This window comes from Bufo bufo, chromosome 4, assembly GCF_905171765.1.
Source record: "Bufo bufo chromosome 4, aBufBuf1.1, whole genome shotgun sequence".
NCBI lineage: Eukaryota > Metazoa > Chordata > Amphibia > Anura > Bufonidae > Bufo > Bufo bufo.
In genome coordinates, this window is record NC_053392.1 from 92,806,495 (window position 1) to 92,820,437 (window position 13,943).

At 46.3% G+C, this 13,943-nt stretch overlaps 1 protein-coding gene across 1 annotated transcript; it reads right to left on the reverse strand.

Annotated features, from left to right (window-relative positions):
* Window positions 1-11,739: 11,739 nt before the first annotated feature.
* Window positions 11,740-13,173, reverse strand: LOC120999006 (protein ZBED8-like). Its single transcript, XM_040429884.1, has one exon. The coding sequence runs from the start codon at window positions 13,171-13,173 to the stop codon at window positions 11,740-11,742; it is 1,434 nt and encodes a 477-aa protein (XP_040285818.1).
* Window positions 13,174-13,943: the final 770 nt, after the last annotated feature.

A 13,943-nucleotide genomic window follows, 5' to 3' on the forward strand; every position in this document is an offset into this window, starting at 1 on the left:
TGGGAATAATAAACACAGTGATGTCACAGTACTGGGAAAAAAACACTGTGATGTCACAGTACAGGGGTAAACAGCTCACTGATGGCATAGTATGGGAATAATAAACACAGTGATGTCACAGTACTGGGATTATAAACACAGTTGTGACACAGTGAGGGGTTGTGTCTGGCAAGGCAGGTATTTTCCTCCCAGCATGTGCAGCTGGGCTGGTTTCCAACCAGGTGAGGTCAAATACCGGACCGGAGTTTAATTGCCGGTCCGGGTTTTGGCAGCACCTGGCTGTCCTTAAATAGGCAGCTGGGCTCAGCAAAGAGCTCTCTGTTTTTGGGATCTGAGGCTTTGTGAAGCGCTGAAGGCTGAGAGCCACATGCTGGGGAAACAGGCCCCCTAAAGCCTGCTGTGGACTACTTGAGGCAGAACTGCCAGCAAGGTGACTTGTGTTATATGAACTTTCCATTGTGTGTGAATTAACACCAAGACTGCAAAGTTACGTGCTGTTTTGGGCAATTGCCTCAAGTGTGAATAAACACTGACGTTTTGAGTTAGGAACTTGTATTTTGCCTCAGTACTGCGCCCGCTTACCCTATCTACCAGAGTGAAACCCCACAATTGGTGGAGGATGCTGGCAAGAGCGGTGAGGCTGGCGTGAACATCGATATTTTTGGTTTCTGCATTTTTCAGGCACGGTTGTATGTCGTACATTAAACCAGCTATATTACAACCAGTGCCCCACAACAAAATGGAGGATGTTGAGAAGGCCCTCATGGAGGCTAATCTGCAGCAGCGAGAGACAAACCTGCAGCAACGCGAGGCTAATAAGCAGCAGCAGGAGACTAACCAGTTGCTGCTACAACACGTGATGGCTTTGCAGACAGCAGGAGCAACCCGGAGCGTCCACGAGGCCTGGAAAGCAGTCCGTGCCACGATTCCTAAGATGACCCCGCAGACGACATTGAAACCTACCTGGCGATGTACGAGAAAGTGGCCATCAGGGAAAAGCTACCGTGTGACCAGTGGGCTGAGGTCGTTGCTCCATTCCTGGCATCCTATTCCCAGCGGGTGTATTTCGACTTGCCGGACGATCAAGCGGCTGACTACCAAAAAGTAAAGGGTGAGATTTTGGCAAGACTGGGGGTGAATGTGTTGGTCTGGCCCAGCGGGTACATCAGTGGGGGTTTAAGCCGACTGAGCCTGCGAGGACCCAGTATTATGACTTACTCCACCTCTTGCAAAAGTGGTTACAGCCTGATGTGCTGAGTCCCACGGCTATGCTGGATAGACTATTGGCTGATATGTTCTGGAGGGCTCTGCCACCCCCTCTCCAGCATTTGATTGGCCAGGTGTCTCCTGGCAACGCCCTAGAAATGGTGGACCTGGTAGAGTGCTACGAGGCTACTAAGACTGTTACAGGGGGTTCTTTTGGGAGGGGGGCAGTCAAACCCCGTAAATCTTCGGTGGAAGAGGGGGAGACAACCCCGCTAAGTGTGATGGTGGGAGACGTGGAGGACTTGCCGCCGGGTCCTGAATTTTCAGACCTCAGTGTCTCCGGGGATAATTTTGGTACCGCCCAATGTTGGGACCCAACCCTATCCCATGCCTGGGAAAATGTTTTAATAGTAGATGGTGAACCACAACAACCTGGGGCAGAGTCGGTGTTTCCCCATTTTGTGGTTCATCAGGATATGTTGTATCGGGTAAACCAACTACGGGTGAGCCTATTGAACAGTTGGTGGTCCCCAAGGCTTATGGCAAGCTTGTGTTAGATTTAGCCCACAAATACGTTCTCGGGGGTCACCTGGGGCTGCAGAAAACTCAGGATCGTATTCTACAGTGGTTTTACTGGCCCAGCATATTCAAAGAAGTGGAAGAGTTTTGTAAGTCTTGCCCGACCTGCCAGATAACTAGCCCCCAGCTACATTTCCGTAGTCCCCTAGTACTTCTCCCGATTATCGAAGTATCGTTTGACCGAATAGCTATGGACCTCATAGGCCCAGTACTGAAGTCCGCCAGAGGGCATCAACACATCTTAGTCATTCTAGACTACGCCACTCGGAACCCGGAGGCGGTGCCACTGCGACATACCTCGGCCAAACTCATAGCTAAGGAGTTAATGGAGATGTTTTCCCGAGTAGGACTACCTAAAGAGGTTCTGACCAACCAAGGGATCCCTTTTATGTCCAAGGTGATGAGGGAACTCTGTAAGTTGCTGCACATAAAACAACTATGGACGTCCGTTTACCATCCGCAAACGGACGGACTGGTAGAACGGTTTAACCAAACATTAAAAAATATGCTGAAAAAGGTAGTATCTTAAGATGAGAAGGACTGGGACCTCCTTCTGCCCTATATCATGTTTACAGTGCGAGAGGTACCCCAGGTCTCTAATGGGTTCTCGCCCTTCGAACTGCCACCCTCGTGGTCTCTTGGACGTAGCCAAAGAGGCGTGGGAACAACAACCCACTCCACATAAAAGTGTCATTGAGTACGTTACCCAGATGCAAGATCGGATAGAGACAGAGACAGTGTTGCCTCTTATTAGGGAGCATATGGAGGCAGGTCTGTGAGCCCAGAGTGGGGTCTATAATTGGCAGGCTCAGGTCTGGATCTTTAACCCAGGTAATCGGGTTTTGGTTCTGGTGCCAACCGTGGACAGTAAGTTCCTGGCTAGGTGGCAGGGGCCCTACGAGGTACTTGAGAAAATTGGAGATGTAAACTACAAGGTACATAAGCCACGGCGGCGAAAGCCGGAGCAAGTTTACCATGTGAATTTACTCAAACCGTAGAAACATAGGGAAACCTGTACAGAAGACAGCCCGCGGCCGGGTTTTCTAGGAGAAGAGGTACCGGCCCCTCTGTCTGATGCAAGAGAGGTGGCTGCCACAGTAAAAATTGCTGACAGCCTCTCCTCTAAACAGACTCAGGAGGCCAGGGAGTTCGTTAGTCGGAACACGGATGTGTTCTCGGACCTCCCTGGACGCACTTCCATAATCCAGCATGACATTGTCACTGAGTCTGATTAAAACCATACTGGGTGCCCGAGGCTCGGTGACAAGCCATATAGGAGGAGGTGCAGCTAATGTTGCAGCTAGACGTCATTAAGAAGTCAAAAAGTGAGTGGGCCAGTCCTATAGTACTGATACCCAAGCCGGACGGGACGTTGCGGTTTTGTAACGACTTTCGAAAACTTAACGAGGTTTCCAAATTCGATGCATATCCCATGCCCCGGGTGGATGAGCTCATCGAAAGGGTACTGGCAGGTGCCCTTAACAGAGGCTGCCAAAGAGAAAACTGCCCTAATCACGCCTGAGGGGTTGTATCAATATAAGGTCTTACCGTTTGGTCTGCATGGCGCCCCGCCATTTTTCAGCGACTAATGGACATTGTGCTTCGTCCACATCATCGGTACGCTTCGGCTTACCTGGACAAAATTGTCATCCACAGTACCGACTGGGAAAGTCACCTACCCAAAGGCTGTAGTGGACTCCCTTCGGAAAGCTGGCCTAACTGCTAACCCAAAGAAATGTGCGATAGGGTTAGAAGAGACTAAGTACCTGGGGTATGTCATTGGGCGTGGATTCATCAAACCCCAAGTGAACAAAATAGAGGTGATACGAAATTGGCCCCGACCTGTCACCACTAGGCAAATAAAGTCATTCCTGGGAATGGTGAGGTTTGTTCCCCACTTTGCTACTCTAGCCGAGCCCTTGACAGAGCTCTTGAAGGGACGAAAATCAGCGATGGTTCGCTGGGATGATCAGGCGGAAGAGGCTTTTGCCGCTTTGATCTCGGCCCGGTGTGAGTCACTGGTTTTGGTGACGCCTGACTTCAAGAGGGAGTTCATGGTACAAACGGATGCCTATGAAGTAGGCCTGGTGCTGTACTGTCTCATGAAGTCAACAGGAAGGAGCATCCCGTTGTCTTCCTAAGCCGCAAGCTCACGCCAGCCGAAACCAGGTACAGTATAGTGAAGAGAGAGTGCCTGGCTATCAAGTGGTCACTCGAGTTTCTCCGCTACTATTTGTTGGGGAGAAAGTTCTGCCTGGTGACCGACCACTCACCTCTCAAGTGGATGAGCCAGGCCAAAGACAGGAATGCCCGGGTCACCAGATGTTTTTTTTCTGCAGAACTTTAAGTTCTCAGTAGAAAACAGAGCAGGCCGGTTGCAGGGAAACGCGGATGCCTTGTCCCGGGTGAAATATCTGCCGTGTCTCCACCCCCTGAGGGTTGAACTCGGCACCCTCGTCGATCTGCAGTAGTTCCAGCAATGAAACTACATATGTAACATCCTGGAGTATGTCACTAAACTCTTTCTCCCTGCTACAACATGTCCGGTGCATATGTATTGTCATCTTGTGTAGTCTAACATTGCATTTTCCATTATATGTATTTTCTATGCCTGTTTCATATTATTGCTGTAATTTTCCATGTACACCAGCAGGTGGCAGCAATGTGCTTAGTTCAGTTTAGCATATCTAGACTGGAATAGTACATTCCAGGCTAGCTCCCCCCCCCCTCTTTGAGGAGGTGTGGAATGTTCCCACATCCTGCCTCATGGGCCAAGATCACTCTTCCCAGCCTGAGCCATCAGCCTCAGCTGGTTGACAAGAAAAGCAGCCATCTCGAGCCTCCAGGAAGAAGCATTCCCTGTGAGCCAAGCTGTGAGTACATATCCAGAGACCAGGAGAAGCCAAATCCCTCCTCAGCTAGTCAGGCCCATACCAAGCAGAAGACAGACAGAGCAGAAGATAAATACCTGCCAGATTCTCTAGGCATATAGTATAGGAGCAGAAGAGGCATTAACCCCTGCCATACATTGCCAATACCTGCTGGGACCTAAAGACCTATGCTGTACTCATATGGATTTATGCTGCACCCCTTTAGTAAAGACAAGTTGGATCATATTTCCTGTCTGGATCTCATTCATTCCTCAATTACTCCTACTAACCACACTCAATTTATTGCAAGTGAGCCAGGATCCAGGAGTCCAGCCGTACCCAGGTAGGAGACACCGTTGACATCACACAGAGATATTATCCCCCTCTGGGATTTCTCACCTGGTACGTGAATTATAACATCTTAAAGGGCCCTGAGACTATAACCTGCGCACATTGCAATTGGTGTCACAAACTAAAAACTATTAATTTTGCGCCAGTGTGCATTAGTCCCAATCCGGCTTACTGCACATAGCTCCATTCACTATGTAGTAGACATGGCTGGCTCCTGTAGTGCTGATCCCATTGAATTGAATGCAAGCAATGCTGTAGTAACCAGCTCCATCAACTACAAAGTGACATAAGCTTTGCAGTTCCTGTGCTGGATATATACTAAAAGAGTTGATCGCTGGGGGTGCTTGGTGCAGGACTCCTGCCGATCACATAGTAATGGCCAACCTCCTTAAGGGATCATGCAGATGGCTGTAAATTGAGTTGCCGTAGAGATGCATATGGCCTCTGCTCTACCTCTGTATATGTCACTGACTTTCCCGTGACAGGTAGCAGGAGATCGATGAGACTTGCAACACGTGGTTTGATCTGACAGGTTTTCCTAGTGGATCAATAGGCGTCTGTGTTGTTTCTGGTAATGGCCACACTCCTTGCCTCAGGTGTTGCTATTATGGTCATTTAACCTTCCATATTATTGTTGCTTCTCCCACAAAGCTTCACTTTCAGTTGTGGATAGCTGGTGTGTGGATCTCGACAGAGTTCCTGGTGCTTCCATAGCCCCTTTGAAGTTAAGTCTTCCTTTCCCTTTTTGTATTTTGTTTGGGTTCTGTGTGTTGAATTTCCCTATTGTTTTTATTAAGCCTGAAGAAGACTCCTATTCATCCTTCCTTTTGGAGGAACAGATAGTCTTGTCCCTGCCATTAGTATTAGGGTCCTATAGGGCTAGATAGGACTCTAGGTATTCCTGCGTATGAACTCACCTACCTTTGGGGTCTGTTCATACTGGTAGTCAGTCAGGATATTGGTTAGGGTTTTACTAGGAGGTGTCCATCTTCCTTCCCTAGTTCTCAGGCCTGATTCCCTGTTCCACCCTTCCCTCTTATGCTCGGTGTGGTGTTTTCCTCCCACACCGAAGCGTGACATTATACTTCTGATTTCTAACAGAGACATAGTTTTTTTTTGGTTGCCTGATTTCTTACAAATCCAACAACAACAACAAAAAAACAACATGCTTCATCAGACTCTGTATATTTCTGAAAATATGGTGCCCAATGAAGCCAGTACAGCATTGCATGGACGCTGTGCAGCTCCATACTAAGCAAAACCATGCTAGTCATATACAGTAGGCTCGGTGCCCTCAGTTCTGCCATGTGTATAAACAGTGCTTGAAGTGGGCCGGAACGCGGCGGTACTCAGTACCGCCACTTCCAAAAATTGCCCTGGAGAGTACCAGCACCTCTCCGTGCGCCCAGTACGTGGGTTTCCGGTACCGGAGCGCAGCGGAGAGCTGGCAGTATCTCCTCCCTAATGTCGTTGGCTGGGCAGTTAGAGGAGGGGGGCGGGTCGTTGCAGAGTACGGCTCAGGCTGGCGCAGGCAGGGAGTTGACCTCACGTTAGGTGACGTCAACTCCTTCCCGCGCGCCTGTGACTGAGGAGCGATCAGTGCGGCGACCAGTGACTGGTCCTCCTTGGAGTCAGGAGTCGGACGGTGCAGCAAAGAACATCGACTTTGCTTTGGAATCCAACTTCTGAAGAGTACTGGTGAGTGACAGGCACCCCCCCTCCCCCCACACACATTAGTTCCTCTCTGTACCAGTACCCCCCCCCCCCCCCTGGCAGGGGGGTACTGGTACAGAGAGGAATTAATGTGTGTGATGAGGGGGGGGTCTGATGTGCAGGGGGGTACTGGTACAGAGAGGAACGAATGTGCGGTGGTGGTGGGGGGGGTACTGGTACATAGAGGAACTAATATATATGTGTCTGATGGGTGGGTCTGATGTGTAGGGGGCCCCTGCACATCAGACCCCCCCATCACACACATATATATTAGTTCCTCTATGTACCAGGACCCCCCCCCACCACCGCACATTCGTTCCTCTCTGTACCAGTACCCCCCTGCACATCAGACCCCCCCCCCCTCATCACACACATTAGTTCCTCTCTTTACCAGTACCCCCCCCCCCACCACCACCACACATTAGTGCCTCTCTGTACCAGTACCCCTCTGCACATCAGACCCCCCATCACACACATATATATTAGTTCCTCTATGTACCAGTACCCCCCCCCCCCACCACCGCACATTCGTTCCTCTCTGAACCAGTACCCCCCTGCACATCAGACATCAGACCCCCCCCTCATCACACACACACACACATTAATTCCTCTCTGTACCAGTACCCCTGATGTGCAGGGGGGTACTGGTACAGAGAGGAATTAATGTGTGTGTGTGTGATGAGTGGGGGGGGGTCTGATGTGCAGGGGGGTACTGGTACAGAGAGGAACGAATGTGCGGTGGTGGGGGGGGTACTGTACTGGTACATAGAGGAACTAATATATATGTGTGTGATGGGGGGGTCTGATGTGCAGGGGGGGGGAGCACCGGCGCCTAATAGAGTACCGGCACCTCTTTTGGCCCACTTAAAGCACTGTGTATAAACCATTATTACTAGGCATGATATTTACTATGAAATTGGATCCACTGCTTGTATTTTTCTAAGACATGGAGAAGGGTGTTTATAATAAGGAACACATATTGTACACACCACTGTGGAGCATGGAAACATTAGTTCCTTGGTCATGCATATATTAGAGCAGAAGCCAAAATTTGCAATTAGTCGTAATTTCACAGATTTACATTCAGCTACGGCTGTCATAAAAAAAAAAGTTGTAGCAGGAAGTGCAGCCATGTTGATTTTAGTTTTTTAACTAGCTTACTAAATAGAAAAATTGAAATATGTCTATCAGTAAAGTAAGCATAATTACCAGCAAATGGTATTCGCTTCTGATTACCAGAATAATTTGCATATCTTGAGTGAAAATCCTGTGAGTAGAAAACCATTAGTCAACTGTGTACTGCATACATACGATTCAGTTTTTTTTTTACTGTCTTTTCACAATTTTCTATTCTTTTTCATACTTCAAAGCCTTATAGTAACATGCTACAATAATATGTATGAAGTAAATATTCTGATTGTAATTTCGAGCATCGCTTGGTGGTCTTGACAAGGAATCATGTCTGCTAAACATTAAACTGGTTGTCGAAGATATTAATACTGATGATGATGATCATCTATCTTTAGAACAGATCATTAATACACGATCGGTGGGGATCCAACTCCTGGAACCCCCGCCAATCAGCTATTTGAAGAGACCATAGTGCTTCTAGGCTCAGTTCCATTCCAGTGGAGTGTTCTGTACTTGGTAAGTTGTCAGGAGGCCAAGGTGCTCTCTTGAATGCCACATCCTCCAGAAACAGGTAATTGGCAGGGGTGCCAGGAGTCAACCCCCCCTCCCTTCCCGATCTGATATTGATGACCTATCCTGAGGAAAAAAACTCAGTTAAAGTTTCCCCATGCCTACTGAGCCATATTACCATAATGTGGTTTGGATCATAAAAATGAGTAATGTAGTACGCTAACTGTACAACTGGGTGGTACTGAGGACTCAGGGAGCAAACAATCCTGGCACAGAATGGTATGCAATCATAGCATATAAAGCTACCCATAAGCTGGCATACACATTAAATCTTAGTTGGCCAAACTCTGGATCTCTATTCTGTTATAAACATAGGATAGACTGAGAAAGCATGTTTATTTTAATGGGGAGAGGGATGTAAGCTGCTGACATACACAACTAGGATAGGGCTTGTTGGGGTATCCAACATGTTTGATGCCTCATTCTCCTGACATCTGACATCAAGGCAGATATTAGAGTCCTTCATACACATAAGATCCTCGGCTGATCTTGAAAAATGGTGGCATTTACCCAACTTTTATATGTATGGATTGGCCAGCTAAAAGCTACCCATCCACATAGGATATGTTTCGGCCAGAGGGCAGCCAATTAGTCATCTGTCGGATTGTCTATATCAGTGTGCCTCAACTCCAGTCGTCAGGGCCCATGATTTGAGAATATCCACAGAATGAATACCTGTGATAAGTCTTGATGTATTGGCACTAATTATGTCACCTGCTCAATACTAAGGAAATCCTGAAAATGTGACCGGCAAGTGAGCCCTGAGGACTGGAGTTGAGGAACACTGGTTTATATGAACTATCCAGCCATCAACATGCCAGGCTAAACTGGCAGGTCAGGGAACTTTCCTCTGATCATTCAGCACACTTGTTTTTTCAGCAAACAAGGGACAAAAGATCCAACCTGGCAGATCACAAAACTGCTGTCGGACACCTCCAAGATCGTTTGCATATAATTCCTAAGCGCTCTTCAAACAAAATGGTCAAATTCACTTCTTGATAATACATTATCTCCAGATTCCATGGCATGCCATTATTGTAGAGAAGTACTGAGCATTGACTATTTAAAATGTGGGACATGCACAAACTCTACAACAGAAATACTTGTGACAGCCAACAGCTGATCTTTACATATGCAAACTTCCAGACCTTCAGGCTACAGATACTTTCTTCAAGAGCAGTCAACTGAGAAGGAAATTAAGAGCAAGTGACAGGGTAGAAGACTGATAAAATCACGGAAGATTTTTTTTTCTTTTCTCCAAAGATAAGGTAATGTAATTAAGTATCCCACAACAAATATGGTCTGATGGGTTCTGCTATCTCTCTAACTCCTTCCATTTGTCCCTGGAGAAAACCCAAGTGTTATCTTCGGCTGAAGAAGCTGGAGGCCTTGCAGAGATTTAATTTAAATTCAAATTTCCCTATAAATAGAGCACTGCCCAGCAAGTGTGATGTGTAAACATATAATTACGATATATAATCACCATCTTTTATCCTTGTGCTTTTCCTTTGACCATTTGCGCATTTTAATTATAAAACAAATCGCTGCAGAAATTTGGAGGATGAAAACTTTACTGTGCAATGTAAGCAACCTCCTTGTAAAGTATTATCAGTGATAGAAGACATTCAAAAAAAAAAATCTAAATCATTCAATATAAAAGTTCATCACTCTTCCTGCTAATTTATGAATGAAGTCATCTCATGAAGATGACTACTGTCAAGTAATAGAAGAAACTTTGTTTAAATTCAGTGATTAAAACCTCATCCTGATCATATCAAAGTGACACAGGTACATGGCTCATGAAAATCCCACTTGTAATAAGTCCTGTCCCTGGCAATGGTCTGGCCAGGTTATAAGCTTTAAAGGTCACTAACTTTTACAAAAAAAACTTTAATATTTCTTAGAGACATATCAAAAGTTTAGATCGGTGGGGTTCTGACAGCACTGAGACCTCCACCAATCCCTGGAAACTTCGGGAAAGAAGAGCAAGCATAGCATGCTCTTCCTATTCTCTCTGCTTACTGCTGAGGATGGAATCAAAGACTTCTATGGAGCCCATTTTATGCTGTGAGGAGAGAGAGTGCGCTGTTGTGTGCACTTCTTTCCCCTCGTCCTAGGGATCATGGGGGGGTATCAGCACTTATACCCCCAATGATCTAAACTTTTGATATGTCTCTATGACATAAGTCATAAGTTTTTTTGAAATGCTAGTAAATCCAGGCTCCACCCCTACTCCTGAAACAAATATCTATGTAATAAAAATCTGTGTAGTAAAAGTGATGCACATATTGATGCCCACATGCTTATTGTACCAAACAAGAAAAAAGGCATCCAAAAAGGTGAACCACCTCCATTCAGATAGGTAGCAGCTCAGTGGTTCAGTGGTTACAACTTACCTTCAAACCCAACCAAATACAACATCTGCATGAAGTTTGTATGTTTCATGTATTTATGTGGGTTTCTTCTGGTTTCCTCGCACATTCCAAAAATATACTGATAGGTTCATTTGGAATGTAAATTGCAAGCCAATGTGAGCAATGGCAATTTCTGTACGTTGCTGCAGTATATGTTGGCGCTACACACAGCCACTTTGTTGAATTTCCTGTTTTGTTGCATTACAACTAAGATTGAACAAATCAAAGTATCCGAAGTGGACTTTGATCCAAATTTCTTCATGCTTTGTGGTAACAAATCAGTTTTCCCTGAAATAGAAGCTTAAAAAAATATAAAAAAATAAATAAATACCTCATCCATTTTAGCGTGAAGAGGCTTCTGCGGCCATCTTGATTGAAGATCCCATGCAAAATCTTGTGCGCGGTGACATATGATGTCACCACGCTAGACAGGAAAGGATTAGCCCATGAAAGCCCTCACAATTATTCTCAGATGCCCACGATAAGCAATGAACGCGGCATTTTAGAGGGTCAATGATGGGGGGGCAGCGCAATTGCCTCTCCCAGTCATCGCGCCCGCTATTTACAAAGAAATGCGCTTCGTGACCAAATAAAATTTTACAAATATTTGCTCAACACTACTTACAACCAGGAACTAAAATGGATTTTAATCTAGATCAGTGGTTATTAACCTTGTTGGAGGTACTGAACCCCACCAGTTTCATATGCGCATTCACCGAACCCTTCTTAATTGGAAAAATTAAATATGATTTTTTCAAATTCAAAACATAGGTATATATTTATACATAGGTGCACAAAGTGAATAAAACCATTAAAGAACAAAACCATTAAGAACAAAGAACAAAACCATTAAAACATGATTTTCACACAAAAATAAAAACATAATAATGAATATTTACTGCAAATCAGTGTGACTTCTGCTGTTGTCTTTCAGAGACCAGGTCAGAAATGCGCGGCTTTACCTTGGCAAGTGCCACTCTCATGTCATTTTCGCAACAAAGTCTGTTCCTTTTCTTCGTTTTTATGTCCAGCATCCTTGAAAAGGATTGTTCGCAAAGATATGTTGTAACAAACGGTATGAAAAACTCCAGAGCTTTCTTAGCAATAACAGAGTACGTTACCATTTGTTGACACCAAAACGTTGAGAGAGTTGTTGTTCTGAAGAGTTGCTGTTGAACCTGGCTCTGCTGAAGTTCAATGATTTCATCGAGGTATTCATCATTGACATCTGTTGTCTCAACACTAAATGTGAACGGCTGTCTCACCCATGCTGGATATGACTCTCTTGTAGGGAAGTATCCATCAAGAGACGTTGCAAGCTCATCTAAGTGCGTGGCAATTGCTTGCTTCAGTTCCGTGGGTACAGAAATGTCTCCGATTCCAGATACATCTTCGATCTTACTTACACAGTCGTCTAGCAGGGGAAAGTTTGCGAAATTATCGTTCTCTATTCGTCGTTTCCATAACCGTAGCTTTTTTTGAAAAGCCTTCAGGTTTTCTTCCGCTTCGATGATGTTGACTCCACCACCCTGCATCTGTTGATTGAGATGATTTAGAGCTGCAAAGATATCAGTCATGTACGCTAAAATGAGAATGAACTCAGAATCTTTGAAGCAATCTGCATGACAATGTTGGTGCTCTTGCAAAAACAGGGCTAATTCCACACGCACGGCAAAAACACGATTCAACACCTGTCCCCGGGATAACCACCGAATGTTGGAATGGTACAGAAGTACCTCAAATTCAGATCCCATTTCTTTACACAGCTCCCTGATGATGCGGTGCCTCAGAGCACTATTTCGCACATAGTTCACACATTCCACTACAATTTTTAATACTTCTGCCAGTTTTGGAGGCAAGGTTTTTGTTGCCAATGCATGCCTATGTAGAATACAATGCGTAACAATGATGTGTGGTGCATCGGCTTTCACTAGCGCACCAAAACCAGACTTTCTTCCCAGCATGGCTGGAGCTCCATCCGAACAAACTGCAGAAACCATATCCCACGAAAGATTGTTGTCTTTGAAGAAGTCATCCACAAGTTTCTTCACATCGGCTGCCTTAGTTGTTGTTGTAAGAGGCTTACAAAATAAAAACTCTTCCTTTATCACGTCGTCTTTCACATAGCGCATGAATACTGCAAGCTGGCTTAGATTGGAGACGTCTGTGGTCTCGTCGAGTTGAAGGCTGAATTTTGCCGGGCTTGAAATCAGATCTGCAACTATTTGAGCCAAGATGTCTTTGCTCATGTCCTCTATTCTGTCGCTGATGGTGTCATTTGAAAGAGGAATTTGGGATAACTTAACTTCAGCCGCTTTTCCCAGCATGATATTCGCCATCTTCAACACAGCTGGTTTTATGAGTGTTTCACCAATGGTGTGGGGTTTGCCCTGCTTTGCGATCAGGTAAGCAACTTCGTACGATGCTATGAGGATCGGTTTGTTGATGGATACAAAGCCGAGAACAGGCAGATGGGTACAAAGCCGAGAACACTACTGACCCCCAGCCTCCCAGCCACCCCAATACACTGCTGACCCCCCAGTCCCTCAATACACTGCTGACCCCCTCCCAAAACAATCCCAGCCCCCCTAATACATTGATGACCCCCCCTCCTAGCCACCACAATACACTGCTGACCCCCATCCTTGCCACCCCAATACACTGCTGACCCCCACCCTCCCAGCCCCCCAATACACTGCTGGCCCCTCCAATACAATGCTGACCCCTTAAATAAAATACACAATAGGTCCTCCAAGCCCCTTTACTCTTACCTGTAGTACAACAGGTCAGCTTAGCTCAGTGATGCCGGTGTCTGTGTGCAGGAGGGACAGGATGCCGCCGCCGCCACCATGCTGTGCAGTCACTAGATCCACCGCCGCCGGATATGACGTCATGTCGTCATATGCCGCTCACATCCGGCGGCTGGCGGAAGCAACATCATTGCGCTCGCTCGGCTCTTCTGATCATGAGCCGCAGCCGGCGCAAAAGGAGTCTGAGTAACAGGAAATAAATATTTTCCTGTCTTGTGGCAGCCACCTAGCGGCCCCCCAGGGCCGGCGGCCGAACCCGCGAGACTGACTCACCGAACCCCTGGGGTTCGATCGAACCC

Bases quoted from the DNA above. Each gene is read 5' to 3' on its own strand.
- LOC120999006 (XM_040429884.1), bottom strand. From the start codon at position 13,173: ATGGCGAATATCATGCTGGGAAAAGCGGCTGAAGTTAAGTTATCCCAA.